This window comes from Numenius arquata, chromosome 9, assembly GCF_964106895.1.
Source record: "Numenius arquata chromosome 9, bNumArq3.hap1.1, whole genome shotgun sequence".
Lineage (NCBI taxonomy): Eukaryota > Metazoa > Chordata > Aves > Charadriiformes > Scolopacidae > Numenius > Numenius arquata.
In genome coordinates, this window is record NC_133584.1 from 22,322,576 (window position 1) to 22,336,403 (window position 13,828).

Genomic DNA, 13,828 nt, shown 5'->3' on the forward strand with positions numbered 1-13,828 from the left:
ATGGTGGAACTAAGCGACGTATTTCTGTCACAAAATGAAAGTGCAACCATCTCTTCTAACACCGTCTCTAATCCCAGTGGGTTTAAGCAATTACCATTATCTTAAAAAATTGCAAATTAGATTGCAATTACTGTTGATTGTGGCAGCACTGTGCTTTTAGCGAACAAACAGAACAAAAAATATTAACTGAATTCATGACCAAGAACCTGCAAGTATTACAACCTTATACCAATTATTCACTGCAGGCTTTAAAGTCATGTTTTAATCAATGATTTTCTCATTGCCTTCGCTGAAAAGCGGGTCCCAGGCACATGAAGACAAAGATGTAACCAAGGATTCCTGACACTTCACATGCTTTTGATCATGCCTCTGACTGTAAGAAACCCATGATCACTCATGAGCCAGCTGCAGTGTGTGATAGGAGCTGAAAAGCATAAGCAACAGAAATTTCTGCTCTGTGTCATGCTAATATCAGCACATTATTTATCCATGATATCTGTCCCAAACCTGGCATGAAATTATGAAACCACCTGCCAGTCGTGTGCCATGCTGGCAAGTCACATGGAGCACTGGAAAAATAATGGTTTCAAACAGAAACACAGAGAACTTCCTTTTATGACAACATGGGAAATCTCAGAATTAGAAAACAAACCCATAGAGAGGAAAAGCTTCTAGGGAATTACACGTGAACATCTACTGCCAAATGACCACTTCCTGTAAAAAATCCTTTGTGCAATCGCTCTGGCAAAAGATTACTGAGCAGCTGACCTCATTTACTTAAACACAAACATACTCATTACGATTATACCTCCTATATAATATACTTGTCTCCCAATGTATTATAACAAGATGTCTTTTTTCCCCAATGTCATTTACAATTTATTGATGCTAACAGGTTGTTATCTTTTGATGCTCAGCTGTGCATTGTGCAAGAACTGCACAAAAAAAGATGAATAACTTTTGGATAGGGAAAGGAGTTTTTATAAAACATCGCAACATGAAAATGACTGCTTAGAGAAAACAGTAGCTCCATGCATGCTTTCCATTTCCAATTTGGCCAAAAATCATATTTAACTTCCAAAAAGCATTCTCCTCCTACATACAACATGGATTAAATGCTTCTGTTAGGAAAGATAAGTCAGAGCATTGCTGGGCATGCACACAGGGTGCTTGTTCTGAGAAAAAAAGTTTGGTGAGCACAGGAATTTCCATTTTGAACTTCTGCACAAGCGTGAGCATGTGAATATCAAGAACAAGGACTCTTATCTACAAAAAGATGCCAATAAGGGACTGCTGAAGTACTTGAAAAACAAAGCTACTATTTTGTACTGTCTGAAGCAAGCAGAGAATGGGAGGGAGGATCTTCCACACATTTTTAATGCAGCCCAGCCACCTCTCCCAAATTCAGTGTCAAGTTCCATGCTTTTCCCTGGTGTGAACTTGACAGGGTGTCATGGAAAATGCAGTAAGCTGACAGACAGGGCTGCCAAGGTCAAAAATTGCCACATACGGAAAACTTGATATCACTTATTATTTTTCCTGTAATATTATATGCATTAGAAAAATCAACTAAAATCTAAAACCATAAAAAAATATACTACTTATCCAAAGCATATACTTTTCCATACTACAGAAGAATGGATCTGCTTCAGGAAGCACCACAAATGGGTAGATCTGTGTACCCATACCTTGAAAGTTTTAACAATCAATAAACATATGTAGAAAACTGTCAATTCTACATTTAGACTCCAGTCCAGAAAATTTAGAAGAATGGGACTAGCTATAAACCAGTGAATAAACCGTATCAGGTAGGGTTATATGCTGCATTAGGAAATGCCATCACTTGGACAGGAAACTGGACAATTAAGAGAATAGACTGAGTGACAGAGAAACATATTGCTTATCTAAAACCGGGATTTTAATTTCCACAACAAACTACTATGGCAATTTCTGACCAAATCTTATGTAAAAGGGATGGAATTTCTCAGTGTAATGGTTCTTTCATTCTCGGAGATGAGAACAGGATTACTCTCAAGTTAAAACTGAATCCAGGTTATCAACTAGCATCAATAGGTAATTACACTATCTACAGAAATTGCTGCTATTTGTCCCAGAACTTGCAATTGCTCCTTCTCCATACTCACCGTTTCTGTCGATAGCAAAAGGAACATCAGTTGTGACAATTTCATAATTGCAGATCTGGCTATACTGTGGGGAACAGTCCTCGTCTATGGCTTCTACCTGTAGTATGCTGTCATAGATCTTTCCCTCTGTCACAGTGGCCTTATACACATTCTCCTTGAAAGCTGGTGAAAACTCATTGACGTCCTTTACCTGGATATGGACCACTGCTCTAAAGTAGGTAAATAAAGACATCAAGGGGAAACATTCGTTTATCATGACACATCACTAACAGTTTGTTTTCAAAATACTTGAAAAGACTAACAAAACATACCTAGAAAACTATGTATACATCTGCTAAAATGAGATATTATTGCATTTCTGTGTTTAGTTTGCCCAATTTAACATCTTAACGTGCCACTAGGTAAAAACCTAGTGCCACAGCTTGTAGGGAGAGGGCTTCACAACACTCCCTATTAAAATTGGTCTGCCTCTTAAAATGGACTGCAGCAGAAAGTTATCATCCCAGTGTAAAATGGGTTAATAAGCAAGAAAAGAGGAAGAGAATGACAGTAGTCTTACATACTCACTATCTAAAATGGTCAGTTTATGAACATGCTTTGATATTAAATAAGCCTCTCACCTTATGCTGATTGTAATTATTTAATGCTTTAATTAGTTACAACATTGTACGTGTAAATGTTTGAGGGTCAAAAATAACAGGCCTTTAGTATTTAATGACTCTAAAGGCCTGCCTTTGAAAGAATTCGCTATCTGATTTGATAGGCAAGGTAACAGGGGGACAGAGAAGTGAAGAGACTTTCTAGAGGCAGAGGCAGTAGTAAAGGTTGGGACCCCAGGCAGCCTGGTTTAGCGAGTGCTTGACTATAGAAAGCACTTTGAGAAAGTGCAACAAAGTCTGGTATCAATGGCTCAGATTTCATTTGGTCAGGATTAGACCAAAATTTTCCACAAGTGGAACATACTAGCTTGTTACTGACACGTGAGGGAAAACCATCTTAAAATTTAATAATATGAAGGAAAACCTGTTTCTGTGACTTGATGGTTATTTGATATTGCAGGCTTCCTTCTAAATGTGTATTCTTTTAAAATAACCTGAAAAAGTTCAGCATGCATTACAGAGCTAATTAAATTTTTAATTGTCATGTGTCCTGGATGAGCAAAAGGAAGAATGATTACTATTAATCATTTATTCAAATAGCTCTCAGCAAAATGAACAATTTGTACAGCAGTTATACATCTACACGTGAGTGAAATTCATCTTTAATGACAAACGGTCTGAAGCTTGGCTTCATGAATTGAAGGTGAAAAAAGGCACTGTGCCACTTAAATTTATGCAGAGAATTGGCTCCACAGTAAAAAGTACCACGTATTAACCTTCAGTACCCGGCTCTTCCAGAGGATTTGAATTCCTCTGAGACTTGCTGTCCAAAAGCTGAGGTCAGAAACACACTGTACAAAGGTAACACTGCTACAGCTTATGTACATGCACATACTAAAATAAGCTGGTGATTTCTCTTTTCTTACCATTTGAAATGAGATAATCAGAGAGAAAAGCTATTTAGAATTTGTAAGTATCAATTAAAAGCTAGCTTCCATGTCCTGGATGATCTGTTTAGTCAATGTATTTAATATGAAAGCAAGAAATAAACTAAAAACTGAGATACGTTTCTCCACTTGAATGGGGATCCTATTGAAAGCTTCAACTAGAACCATTGCAGAATGGGTCAAATTGCAGGAAGCAAAAAAGAAAAATATTTTCTAAAAGGAAAAAGGAATAAAACGTGCATGGACTATTGCAACAATGGTTCATCTTGGTTTTATTTGCTTTCTAGCTGACTGCAATATAAAAAGGAATCCTTCAATCTGATGTGTACTGTAGCAAAAGTATATGCCAAAGCAAAAAAAAAAAAAAAAATTCTCATTTTTACCCACTTGTGAGATTTCTTCCAGTTTGTTCCACCTGGTCCCGATCCACAATCATAGGCCTGGATGATGAATGTATATTCCTTCTGCAGTTCACAGTCAATAGGACTTTTTGCTCGAAGACGACCTTCTCCGGATGTCTTGTTTAGCACAACAGCTTCAAAGGGCATTTCTTGTCCATGGATTTTAAAAGCACAGATTTCACCTGTGAGGAACGGTATAAAACAATCATAAACAGGGAGGTCCAAGTCTTATGCGCTAGACTGACACTGGAGAAGTTACAACTCATTTGTATTTCACATGCTGTTATAGATGGGGAAAGCATAGACGCGGGCATCAGTTTATAATACATCCAAAAGGGCTACTGGCCACGTGCTCGTAGAGTGTGATGTGGTGAGTGCAGCTCTAGTCACGTACTTCCCTCGTCTTCAGTCATTACTAAATGGTTTCTTAAAGCCCTAGAGACTACTCCCTAGATGTGGTACTAGCATAAATGTTGAGCAAAATTATTTTTGAGCTAAATTAAGAAGACTGTATTTAGTTAAAGAAAGTAGCAGAAAGAAAAATAGAGAATATTTTAGAGGTGGTCTTTTCTAACTGCTGTCACTCCTTCCTTGAGCCACTTGAGCTGCCAGGTGGTAGCAGATGTTCAGATTCTTGCAGTTTAGTTTCCCAACAGTGAAAAAACTAATGATGCAGAACATGGGCATATTCAAAATATATCTTGTTTTATTTACAGACATATATCATCTTTACAGCAGAAATAGGTGAAGGAAAACAGACAAGTGTCCCTTTTGGACATCTCAGTCACCCACCCATGTTCACACGCTCATACATGAATGCCTTCTTGGGAGCAACTCACTCTGCCTCCAAACTGCCTCCTAATATAATAGATCCATAGTTTCTCTCAGAGGAATACTATATAACAAAACAGATGATATAGCAAGGACTAAAAAAAATGATTTGGACACAAAAGACAACATAAAAAAATCTTGTGACTAAGAATCTGGAAGGGGAAAAAATTCCAGTTTCTGGTGATCCTTTTTTTAGTCTTTCATATTGATAGCAAGGATATGTACACTGAATTCATTTTTAGCCACTCCAGAATCCAACTTTCAAAATGAAATATTTACACAAAGACCAATGTGGCTTAAATATTTTTATGACACATTACACACATGCTCTTTTATGAGCAAGTCAGTCTCAGGACATGCATTATAGATTCAAAGCAGTCTCCCACTCACATAATCCTTTTCCATTTATTTCCAATTTACAGTTGCAGCCTTTTGGAAATCTTGCCAATCATATATGAGTCAACTGCCAAATTCTAAATTAACTGTGAATCTGTGACCTCTAATTCAAGCCTGGCTTCTCTCTCTCTTTTTCTATTAGAATATGTTGTTTGTTTTTAAAGAGAGTAGACAGTGACTTTATAAAAGTACTGGAGTTCATAATTCCTATTATGTGTGAGGAAGAAAAAATGGGAAGGGTGTGTGTGGGGATAAGGTACACCTGAGTATTAATACCAGCTGTTTAGGATGTTCCCTCAACTACGACCACATAGGTTTTCCTTGATTATAATGGGAGCTGAAGATGAGCTTAGCTATATACACTGACATTTAGGCAGATGAATCCCACGCTTAATAATTGTAGTCAACCCTATGAATGTCTTTACAGGATCAGCACACAGTTGTTTTAGTAATTATGAGGTACTGGGAAAATACATTAAATATTTGCTTGGATAGTTGCTTGCTCCAACCCCTCACTCAAGTGGCAAGAAAGGGTGGTGTCACTTCCCAGGACAGACAACAGATGCGCTCCTTTCCAGGCTCTCTTTCAGTCACCCTCAAAGAGCCCAAATATTTGGGCTATAGAAGAAGGAACGGATTTTGCCCTGAGAATCAGACTCTAAAAAAGACTAATATTTTGCATATCCATTAAAGCAGGTTCCACAATGATTATGAACTGTTGCACAGGAAACAAAGCATAAGGATAAGAGAAGGCTGAAGCTGTTTGTTCAGCTTTGATTGTGCGCAATGATCACTGAGTTTGTATCTCAATGTTGTCACACATACCTTTGAAAAAAACTATCCTGATTTTCCCCAAACTTAAAAATGAAACATTCATCTAAAATGATATTGTGGATTTCAGTTTTATTTTAATTGAATACGAAAATAACAGTGAAAATGTGGGAAGTCTAATTGAAAAATACTATTTGTTGTGTTCTATAACAGTGGCCTTCATAGTTTCTTAATAACAAAGAAACTATGCACCGGTGTTTTTTTCCTCAGATGCACAATACGTCAACAGATATCATAAACTTCAGTGTATTGTGTTTATTATTTTATTAATCCACTGTTTGATTGTAAACAATACAGCATTTGCAGATATCCAAGCCTACTGTTCTTAAAAAACAGAAATAGCTCAGGGCAGAAAAAATGTACACTCAGCCTCAGTGTAAACATTTTATCATTTTTTCTTTCCAAATGCAGAGGCCTCATGCAAAGCAATCATAGAAGCAGCACATGTTCCAATTAGTTCTCAGCAAATATTTTAGAAGCCTACATCCTGCTCCTATGCTAGGTACTCCAGCTTTATATATGACTCAATTTTGTTTTTTATATCCCCATTTGCAAAAGACAAAATAATGACACCTGCATGGATATGGAGAGATATTTGTAAATACACTGCAAAACCCCCGCGTACACTTCCAGATTCTAGCTACAGTAATGTACTTATATGAAAACAACTGTATGTTTTTAATAACTAGGTAAGAATTTTTTCAGGAGAAGGATTCTACTACTGTTTCCCAAGAATAGTTAGCACTTGAAAAATGAAAAATGTATAGTAATTATAATGATTCTAAAAAGGTGCTTTATTATGTTTTCTCTTCAAATCATTCAGACTAGCATTAGCTGTAAGCACCTGTTAATTTTGAAGCCTACATTATTTTGAGAGCTCTGGTAGAGATCCATACGTTACTACTGCAGGGATAATAATCATATAATTTCCTCTGTAAAAATTATAATCGCCTGAATAAAGCTACTGACGGTTTATCCTTTCTGGAATATAACGAACAGATCTCTACACTGTTTAGAAATTCCTATAGACAATGTTTCATATACAGCAGCATTTACATGCAAAATTTAGTAATTATAAGCCTTAATCAACAAAATTGTATCACGAATTACTGCCTTTTATATGAGAAAACAAAACTCATGCTTCTTTCAATAGGAATAAAACTCCCCAATGTTACTGCTTTAACAACTACACAGAATTATTCACTTGAACTCAATTTCAGAAGTTATTAAAAAAATGATGTGCTTCCTTTGCCTTTCACAGCCACTTTTGCTTTTTCTTCAGCTTTTATTACAGCAAGAATACAGAAGACTTCAAGTGAAAAGCTGGGATCTCTGACATTTGATAATTTTCATCAATGGTTAATAAAAGGCAACAGTTGTGTGTGAATCAGCAATCACCAAATGTTATTTCATTTGGTTGCATGAAGTTCAACAAGGCCAAGCGCCGGGTCCTGCACTTGGGTCACAACAACCCTATGCAGGGCTACAGGCTTGGGGAGGAGTGGCTGGAAAGCTGCTTGGCGGAAAAGGACCTGGGGGTGTTGGTCAACAGCTGGCTAAATAGAAGCCAGCAGTGTGCCCAGGCAGCCAAGAAGGCCAACAGCATCCTGGCCTGTATCAGGAACAGCGTAAGCGTGGTGAGTGGGACTAGGGAAGTGATCATCCCCCTATACTCGGCACTGGTGAGGCCCCATCTTGAGTACTGTATCCAGTTTTTGGCCCCTTACCACAAAAAAAGACACTGAGGTACAGGAGTGTGTCCAGAGAAGGGCAGTGAAGCTGGTGAGGGGTCTGGAGAACAAGTCTCATGATGAGAGGCTGAGGGAGCTGGGGTTGTTCCGCCTGGAGACAAGGAGGCTGAGGGGAGACCTTATTGCTCTCTACAACCACCTGAAAGGAGGGTGTAGCGAGGTGGGAGGTCGGTCTCTTCTCCCAAGTAACAGCCGATAGGACAAGAGGAAATAGCCTCAAGTTGTGCCAGGGGAGGTTTAGATTGGATATTAGGAAAAATTTCTGCACTGAAAGGGTTGTCAAGCTTTGGAACAGGCTGCCCAGGGAAGTGGTTGAGTCGCCATCCCTAGAGGTATTTAAAAGATGTGTAGATGTAGCACTGAGGGACATGGTTTAGTGGTCAACTAGGCAGTGTTACGTTAACAATTGGACTCAATGATCTCAAATGTCTTTAACAACCTAAATGATTCTATGATTAACTCTGATCAGAGCTCCCTGAATGTTCTATTGTCTCTATGAGCCTTATGATTGCTTATGGAGTAGAGTTTACACAACTGTGTTCAGAACATGTCTATATGCGTGTGTACGCACATGTATTTGTTCCTGCCATTAACTCTCAAACCATTTGTTAATTTCAACTACATTTTAAAAAGATGAGTTGTTTCCCACAAGTGCTATGAAATTATGCAGCCACACAATACAGAGACGCTACAGAAGTAGCATAAGGGTGACAAAGCGGTCACATCTCACTAGATAGAAAACGGTCCACACAAAGACCTTGTAAAAGCTCAACAACAAGAAAAGCTTCAATTCTATCTTGCACCTTTTTGGTACCAGTAAATCAAACATGTAGCTCAAACCTGTAGGAAATTGGGCTTCGTTAGTTCACTGCTGACAAAATTACTCATTTATATTCATATCCTGTTCTGACTTTAGTGCTTTCTAACCTTTTATTATATTTCTATGTGTGGTTTTTTTCAGATGCACAAATCAATATAACTGATCATTTATTTAGAATAAAGGTTATGGTTTTGTACTTCCTGAGGCAGGCACAGTGTCTCTGCAAGATCCCAAAGTACCTAAGAATCAAAGCTGCATGATCCACTCAGCCCTTACAAGAGACAAATACTCTATTCAGGACAGATGCATCTTGCATTTCAATTCAAAGAACAGAGACGGGAACACCATGACTGCGACCTCTGAAGACTTGCATATGAATGACAATAACACTGTTTTTTCCTTATGTATGTCCTTCAGAAACTTGATTCATCTCCATGACATGATGCTATTATGACCATCATGTCATAGTAGAGGTACTTGATAACCATCAGTAATGAACCTTCTTCATATACTACATGGCACAACTAGGCTTCTAAGAATTTTATAAAATGTGTAAATTTGCTTGGGGATATGACTTCCCTCTTGCTGTAACTACAGGTTTTAAACTATTCTTGTCAATGAAATTGAAGAACTCAGTCTGAATCAAATCTGAATCTTTAACCCTTTACATGTGCTCTCTCTACATATAGATGGACACCCAAACACAGGCACACTGTTCTTTGACCATCGATCATTAAAAGATGTCTGTTGGCAGTAGGATGGAGATCTGCAAATAAGCAATGCAGTTAGGACTACTATTCAACTCCATGTCTGTTTTCTCAGAAAAGCAGCAAGGACTCACTACGTGCAGCTGATGTTGGGTTTTTTAATAAGTCTGCTTAGGGGTTGCTCTTTCTGTTTGCTTTGTTTTGTTTGGTTTGGTTTTTTTTTTTTTTAATCCAGCCTTCCAGGATAACAAGTGTACACAAGTTTCTCTGCTGGAATCCTGCAAATAGCTCCTGCAGTGCAGAGCTGACGACCTTTTGAGTGTCTCAGTGCCACTGGAAGGTTTACTGCTTTGACAAATTTTTCTATCATAAGATGTAGCTACTCCTTAAATAATTACAGAACATAGAATGTTACATTTTAAGGGAGGAAAGGGTAGTTTTTTGGGAAAAGGAGGCAAAATAATAATTAGAGATACAAAATGTCTTTAAGGATAGAAAAAAAATTAAGGCAGTAACCACAGTTTATGCTTTTCAAGCTCATTGAAGTCAATGCTAATTAAACTCATATTGAAATAGTAAAATCCAGGAATTGATACTGAAATCATAAACAGAGGGAGGTGTTCATATCTTAATAAAATACAAAAATTATTATTTCCTCATACCTAATTTTATGGGCAACAAGCTCTGCACAGCAAGAGTATAAATCCACTGCAACCCTTCCTATTCTATTCCTATGGATTTGAAATTGGAAGGTGGAGGAAACTGCACTTGCACTTCAAGTGATTCATTGTTGCCATAAGCTCACACCAAATGAACCAGACTTCATTCTTCTGCTAAAGTAGGGACCAATTGGTCAGGACAAAAAGATAGTTCTGTGAGTAGCATGTATGCAGCAGTCATATCTGGATTTCTTCCTGGTTTCACAGTGAGTTTCTGTAAGGGAAATCATTTGGGTCACGATGGCGCTCAGCACCAAAACACCTGAAAAACTCTACAATTTTGTTTAAATAAGCATGTTTTAAAAACGCAATTTTTATGGACACGCTCTGATTATAGTGAGATATATGACCACATTGCTCTGTTAGAAATTAGACCACCACTGCTTAGATGCATACCACATCACATTGTGCACTCAGATTTGCAGAGATCCTTGCACTCCAGTTTAAATGATGGAGAACTGATACATGTTTATTTGAAGACTGCAGCAGACATTGAGGTGGATCAAAAAAGTATGTAACAAGGAGATAAAGGTTTGTGAACATAAAGATGTGCTTATTTAACTAATGATTATACAGTTCTCGAGCACTCTCTATTCTAAAAGCATAGAAATATAAAATAGTCATTTGTTCCTCCCATCAAATGCATATCAAATTAACATTCCATTGTAAATAACCTCAAGTATTCCTTAATCTTTTCTACTTTCTGAAATCTGCAAAATTCAAGAGAGAAAGAAAGCAAGTACTCATGATTTCAAGAACAGTACCCAAAAGTATACCATTGTAATCAATATATGGAGCTCCATGCCCACCTGCAACAATGGAATGCCTTTATTAATCTCATGTTTCATGTTTGTGGATTAAATAGTGCATCTGAGCATCACACAAACACACATTCAACACATAGACACAGCTGTCCAATTTAGTTAGAATGCTGTAAGGCACAGCACAGTCTCTTTAACAGTTACATGATCGTTACTGAGAAATATTTGCCTTGACATTTTTTAGAATACCACATTATAATGAGCTATTTGAAAAATAATCCTGCAACTGCACAGTTAAACCTGCAAAAAGGCACATTAATAAAACTTTATCCTCCAGGAGCTAAGTGGAGCATAATCATTCAGTTGCCAATTGGGTCATTTTCTGATCTTTTTATACATGTCAATAACAGTCATAAACACATGTACGGGTTGTTGCCTTCACGCAAAATACCTGCGTTATTTGATTAGTGTTCACTTGAGGCTGCAGCATTTGCAATCAGTGATTGCATATTTCTGTTCCCCTATCAGACAGAAGTCTGCTGCAGCAGATGAAACATCACTTTTCTTCAGACAGTCATCTTTCAGTAAACACAAAGCCCAGATGTTACCACTGCCCTAATTCCACATCTGTGTTTGAAAGATGGATCATGAAACTATTTCACTTCTAGATTATTGGAGTCTACACAGAAAAATAGAAGAGAACTTGCCCAGTGACCCATTTTACTGTGCATATCCTTTGAAAAAGGTGAATATATTTTTATAAGAGAGACGTAGAGGTCTCTGCATGTAAGATTAAAAAGGTTATTTTTCGGTTATAATTTCTAGCCATTAAGTATTGCAGAGCTGTTAAAGGACAAACGCTAATAAAATACATAAAAGTAGCTAATGATGTATAATGTGACCAGAATTTCAAATTAAATAAAGACCTAGGATTAGGAAAGCTGGCTTGCACATATGTACTGCTCACAGAATTCCTACAGTCTAGTAGGCAAATCTAACACAACTATTTGGGAAGGCAGGAGAGATGCACCAACATGACCTGCTAGATTTGGCTCCCTTGTGAGATATACAGAGATAAATAAGAAAATGAACAGCACCATGTCACACTCAGATCAGAAAATCAGCAGCTGTTTAGTCTATTGAGAACTCAGTAGACTGACAGAAAATCTTACTTTTTAATTAAACCAGCTTCCCTGGGGTCCTATGTCAATGCAGACAATTTCTGAGATAAAGAAGCTTGGAAAATGTTGTATTTATTAAAATTATTCCCCTGAATATTTATAAATGTATTGTTTTGGGGTATAGTTGGCTAATTCAAAGCACACAGCAGGTGGTCAATTTCTCCAAGGCATCACTCGGCTTTAACTTGAGATTCTATAGCAGGAACTTTGGACTGGGTAAGACATAATATAAGCAGTGGACTTGGCCATGCAAGTCAAAGAAGAGGCAAGTACTAGGAGCTAGGGTGCTGTGGCAATAATTTCAACACCACAAAATAATTCCAAATATGTAGACCCAAACAGAAATGACTGTTGGGATCTACAGAAAAGTCAGGCAGAAGTAAAAATTGCCTACTGGTTATCAACAAATCTGTGGTCCTTCTTTCAGCATGCCAATATTTTGAGATAGCCATTCATCCTCTTTTTTTCCCTCAGATTTGTAGCTTGAAAGATCAGGTAGATGACAACATAATGCCATTAAAAAGTATTATGGAATCACCTGAGTGCAATGGGTGGCTATTTGAGGCTGTGTTCAATCAGGATTCTGCAGCTGAATGCCAGCAGCTCTAAACTAGGACCCAAGTAGTCACATTAGCACAGTGCTGTGCTTGAATGAACAGGTGACAATTGCTGGCTGTCTCATGGCTAGAAAGCCTGGAGTGAGAGCACTCTGGTTGTCCATGAAAGACGTAAGAAAGGACTGCAAGATCCTCCTTTGATTTTTATATTTTTTTAAGTGATTTTTTATGAGAATTGCTACAAAGTGAGTATGCAGGCAAGTCGGGGTTGCAAAAACATGCATTAGAGAGGTGCAATGCAAAGTAACTTTGAATGATCATGGAATTTGCACAGCACTGACAGCCTATGAAGTGAGATAAAAGGGAAATTATGCAGTTTGTATCTTTTCACCAGCTCCTGAACTATTTTTAACACGCACAGTAAAATATATCAGAGACATATTAGATATCTCAGGACTCTTTCACCTCGTGCCCATAAAAACACATGTGAGACAGAACACACTGAGCGGGGGGTTAGGAAAAAGGGGTAAAGTGCTTATGCATCCCCAAGTTTTCACTCAATTATTTACTCTGCTGTGGCCTCTTCTTACAGAAACAGATTAAATAAAAATCTTAGGAACATTAATTCAATCTTGGCATGGAGCCTGGGCACAAGGATTTAATCTGTGCATCCTGCAGACATGCATTAAAGTAGAGCACTGAGTTTAATTGTTACAAGAGTACCATATGGCTCCTCCTCATCCCAGTTTTTTTTTCAGTTGTTTTTTACTTCCACTTGTCTGTCTTTAAATAATCTGAAATATTCAGCTCCCAGTGTAAAGTCATAATCTGGACTGGCTCTCTAGACATGATGAGTTACTTTGGACACAAATGTTTCTACCACAAAGCATCATTACAAATGAAAAATAACATAGTCAAAATCATCGCATCTGGCCTTTTATCAGAATGGAAATGACATAGTGAAGATAAATTCATCAAAAGAAAAGGTAAATGCAGATCTCTCACTAGAAGATCATTTGCCCTCTAATTTGTGTGGACACTTAGAATTGCTACCATTATTTCTAAAGAAATATATTCAGCTTATCTTACCCCTCCGAGTCTTACAGTCTTCTCCTTTTTTTTGTATAGTTTATTTCCTACCATGCCTTTATAAAGGTAAGTGTTGGTGCCGTTTATACTGCAC

General features: G+C 37.6%; 1 protein-coding gene across 1 annotated transcript in view; it reads right to left on the minus strand.

The window, feature by feature from the left end:
* Positions 1 to 13,828, minus strand: part of CLSTN2 (calsyntenin 2) — a 228,044-nt gene that overhangs the window by 86,312 nt on the left and 127,904 nt on the right. The window contains exons 2-3 of the mRNA XM_074153081.1: positions 4,078 to 4,273; positions 2,145 to 2,353 (exon numbers count right to left, since the gene is read on the minus strand). Coding sequence (XP_074009182.1) covers positions 2,145 to 2,353; positions 4,078 to 4,238 — 370 coding nt within the window. The 5' untranslated portion in view covers positions 4,239 to 4,273. The remainder of the gene's footprint in view (positions 1 to 2,144; positions 2,354 to 4,077; positions 4,274 to 13,828) is intronic.